Source organism: Austrofundulus limnaeus, unplaced genomic scaffold (genome assembly GCF_001266775.1).
Source record: "Austrofundulus limnaeus strain Quisiro unplaced genomic scaffold, Austrofundulus_limnaeus-1.0 Scaffold2771, whole genome shotgun sequence".
NCBI classification, from domain to species: Eukaryota; Metazoa; Chordata; class Actinopteri; order Cyprinodontiformes; family Rivulidae; genus Austrofundulus; species Austrofundulus limnaeus.
The window spans coordinates 3659-7822 of record NW_013955173.1 but is presented as its reverse complement, the minus strand read 5'-3'; the positions used below and the strand labels follow the sequence as shown (position 1 = coordinate 7822).

General features: G+C 34.6%; 1 protein-coding gene across 1 annotated transcript in view; it reads left to right on the top strand.

Moving 5' to 3' along the window:
* The window catches only part of LOC106511417 (FERM, RhoGEF and pleckstrin domain-containing protein 1), a gene marked incomplete at its 5' end in the record, with an annotated part of 6159 nt that extends 2353 nt beyond the window's left edge, over window positions 1-3806 (top strand). The window contains 2 exon segments of the mRNA XM_014000178.1: window positions 1708-1859; window positions 3121-3806. Coding sequence (XP_013855632.1) covers window positions 1708-1859; window positions 3121-3196 — 228 coding nt within the window.
* Between the last annotated feature and the right edge of the window lie 358 nt (window positions 3807-4164).

Here is a 4164-nt window from a genome sequence, read left to right as displayed (position 1 = left end):
ATATTAATCTTATGAATACACAAATAAAAACAGAATATTTAGCACTAGATAAAATAAGTAATAAATTTATTTGTTTATTTTAATTTAAAGAAAGGCTGAAAGAAGAAATCCTTTGTGGCAGCACTTTATACAGCCTCATCAGACAAGGCTTAGTTAATAAATGTTTTTTTAGTTTGTTTTGTTTTAAATTGACTTGTGTAACATTTGTTATCATACTAATTTTTATCATGTTAATGGAGGGAGAAAGAAAGAGTAGTATCAGCTTCATGTTAATGGAGGGAGGAAGAAAAAGTAGTATTGGCTTCAACAATCAGCCAAAAAATATCGGCTGCAGTGTTGTTTTAGTCACTCTGTATTCATGTTTTTTTGTTATTCAAAATACTGTGTGTTAGATGAGTTTTAATGGTGRAACTTCAAACTAACATGTAACGTTCTTTTATGCTATTTTAACCACACTGTACCTGGCTGCAATGCATTTCAATGAAAATTCAGGTCTGCAGGCAACTACCTCATCTGGAGAGCCCATGCAGATTATTCTTTCCCAAGTTCAAGAAGGGAGAAGGCACAGCAAATCCTATCAGAACTCCTGAAACCCTAAGTAAGTCTTACCACATTAGTCACTTTTAGTATGCCAACTTGATTTCAATAAATCAAAATCATCCATACTTTAATTATTTCTCCCTTATTCAAAGTTGTGTCACAAGGGCATGTGATGTGTGAAAGTGTTGAATGAGAAACTTTTCCTCACAATGTTAAACAAAAATTACAAAAATAAGTTACACTTTACTGTTTCTACTATGCAAAGACTGTGTACATTTTAATGTTGTTGATGTTTTCCAGACTGCACTGTGGATTCATCTCCAGTTGTCCCAGATAAGGCCAGCATCTCCACACCACCTCCTGATGCACACATCTTCACTACACATCCTGATGCCACATCTTCACCCCACCCTCTGCACCACATCTGAACTCAGTCCACACCCAGTGGGAGGACCCTTCACAACAGGATCACATATACTTCCACACATCTCACAGAAAGGATGTGCAGGATAAGATGACTCAGTGTGATGAGGTTGCATATTTGTGACCCATCATATCAAAATGAGGATTAAGTCGAATTTGTTCAAAATGACCTAATTACATTTCATTACATTACATACAGAATACATTTCAGATTCTTGGCTTTAAAAGCTACATTTTGATACCGGGATCATTCTGACATCATAATTAAATCCATATATATATATATATATNGCTGTGATTTATAAAGGAAAGATGCGCAGAAACGTGCGTACGTATGYTTTTATAAATCTGAATTTTTTTTGGCGTACGCCATTTCCGCCTTTTGSCCGTACGTTCACTTTTAGTATGGTTTCCACGCAATCCTTTATAAATGAGACCACTGGTGAGTTAATTATCTGCTGTGCTCAATGTTCGCTTGCTTTTTAGTAAATAAATCAGCCATTTTCTTTTATTTTATCTTTATTCACCCGCCAAGGACACGCTCCTCCAACACCCAGCTGCTGCTGTTTGTTCTGGTCTGAACACTAGTGRGTTCTTCGGTCTGAAAATAGTGCGTCCAACGAGAGACGTTTTGTGCTTTTTGGCCGCTCAAAACGCGTTCGGTGTGAACGTAGCATAAAGCTTTACACTGATCTGAAGAAGAGTGGCTCTGTGATGATGATGATGTTCCCCCTCCTCCTGCAGGATGAATACCCTCTGGCCAGCCTCCCTCTCCTGGGCTACTCTGTCACCGTCCCAGCCGAGTCCGAGAACATTCACAAAGATTACGTATTTAAGCTTCACTTTAAATCCCACGTGTACTACTTCAGATCAGAGAGCGAGTACACCTTTGAGAGGTGGGCATCCTGAATCACTGGTGATTTATGACAAGTAGATATTAAGTTAGGCTTATATGGACTCAAGTTTTAGCTGTCAGTTTGCAAATTTTAGGATGAAAAATTTAACAGTAGATGTCAAAAAATAGGAAAAAAAAGTTGAACTTGTCTTCAGTTTGTAACTGACTACAGTTTGGCATTAAAGGGAATTAAATCCATGTACTTTCACATTCAACAATCAGAAAAACTAGTGATTGTTTTGAGGTCCTTTTGAATATTTAGATCTCAGAATATTCAATAAAAAATTTAAATTTGTGCAAAACTTGTTAATTAGTGTTATAGCTCATTTTAGTGTAGTCTAACACAGCTTACCTTAGGTTAGTTTAGTTTAGCATATTTTTAATTAGTTTAGCTCAGTTTATCTTATTTTCTTTATAGCTGTAGTTCCTCGAGATTAATTTATCATAGTTTTTCCCTATTGTAAAATTAGGCCAATTAGTTGAGATAAGCTTAGCTGATTATATTTTAACATGGTTAGCTCAGGCTTTGATAGGGTTAGTTTAGTTTAATTTAGCATAGTTAATCTTGTGAAAATAAAAGTAWTTTTTTTCAGTTTAGTGTAGCTTAGTTTATTTTAACGTGCAAATTTTGGCAAACTAGTTTATATTAATTTAGCCAACCTTTTTTTTTTTTAGCAAAGTTTGATTTAGTTTAGCTACATTTAGTTTATTAAGAGAAGATGAGTGGGTTTAGTTTAAGTTATTTTAATAAATCATATTTTGGCCTTGGTTAATTTGACATGGTTAACCATAAAAATAAAGGTAATTTTAGCTAAGTTTATTATAGCTTAGCTACATTTAGCCAAACTCCTCAACTTTGTTTAGTTTAGCTTATGGTAGGTTAATGTGTTTTGACCTAGGTTAATTTAGTTCAGGTTAGTTAATTTGATTAAAAAAATGTAATTTAGTTTAACTTAGTGTATTTTAACATACTGACTTAGGCTAATTTATCATAGTTTGTTTTATCTTACCTTGGATATAGATTAGCTAAATTTAATTAATTAAGATAAGTTGACTTGGTTTAGTTGAGCTTTGGTTATTTTATTGTTACATATTTTAACCTTGGTTAATTTACTTAGACTTGGCTTCACATTGTTAATTCGAGCTTAGCCTGATCAATCAAATGTAAGCAGTTTATCTTATTAGCGTAGTTTAGATTTGTTAGTTTAGAAGACAAATGTGTGTTTTGACTATAAAATATCTGAACGAAACGTGTTTTTCAGGTGGATGGAGGTGATCCGCAGCGCCACCTGCTCCTCCAGCCGTGCCCTGCCGAGCACYAGGAAAGATCTTTACTGATCAGTCCGCCTTCCTCATTTCTCCTCCTCTCCCTCCTGCGGCCTTCCACTCGCCTTACGGAAGATAAAAACATTGTTTTTAACAGACACTGAATCATTTTGCACACACAGAACACTCATCAGTAGCTTTTCTTTTGTTCATGAAGACACGTCACCTTGTTTCRACTTTCCTAACTCACGTTCTCATCACTGCTTCTGAAGTCGTCAGCAATATTTTTAACTTTTTCTGTGCCAAACTGGAAGGCGCCGGCAGAGCTGCTCATGTGCACACGTCATGGTTACGAGGATGTGAGGATTAAATGTTTTCTGAACGTGACCAAGAGGAAGTGAAATAGCGAATTGTCAGCATGTGATCACGGATTGTGGATATTTAGATTTGGGACACAATTTAAACCTTTTTCTTTTTATAAACTTGATGTTTTTGTACAGTATTTTGAAACACTGTGAAAATTCTTCTTTGTCTCATTTTGTTTTGTCTAAGAGAGCAAACTGAAATAAAAAAAAATAACACTTCACATCTGCTTCCAACGCCAACAGAGATTTCGATGGTTTGTCACCAATTTCTCATTCAAAAAAACTGTCAATCTGAAAATAAACAGTCATTTTGTATATCTCTTTATTTATCTTTCATGACTTTTAAAGCCACACGGGATTAAGAGGGCACATTCACATGAAGTCATTATAGGTTTGCTTTAAAAAACAGTTTCTAGAAGATTGGTTTTTGACCAAAAGAAAAAAAAAAACATAAGAAACAAAAAGATAGCACAGAAAAACCAGACACCTTTGTTATAGTTTGCAAAATAAGAGCTTTAGTTTTATGTAAACATCTTGGAATGTTTCAGTGAAAATCACATTAGCATTTCATCTTCTGTTGAAAACTAAATACACAAATTTTAAACCAAAAAAAAAAAAAAAACTCCTTAAAGCAATAGTTCAGATTTTCTGAAGAAACCCTTGTAAAAGGCATGA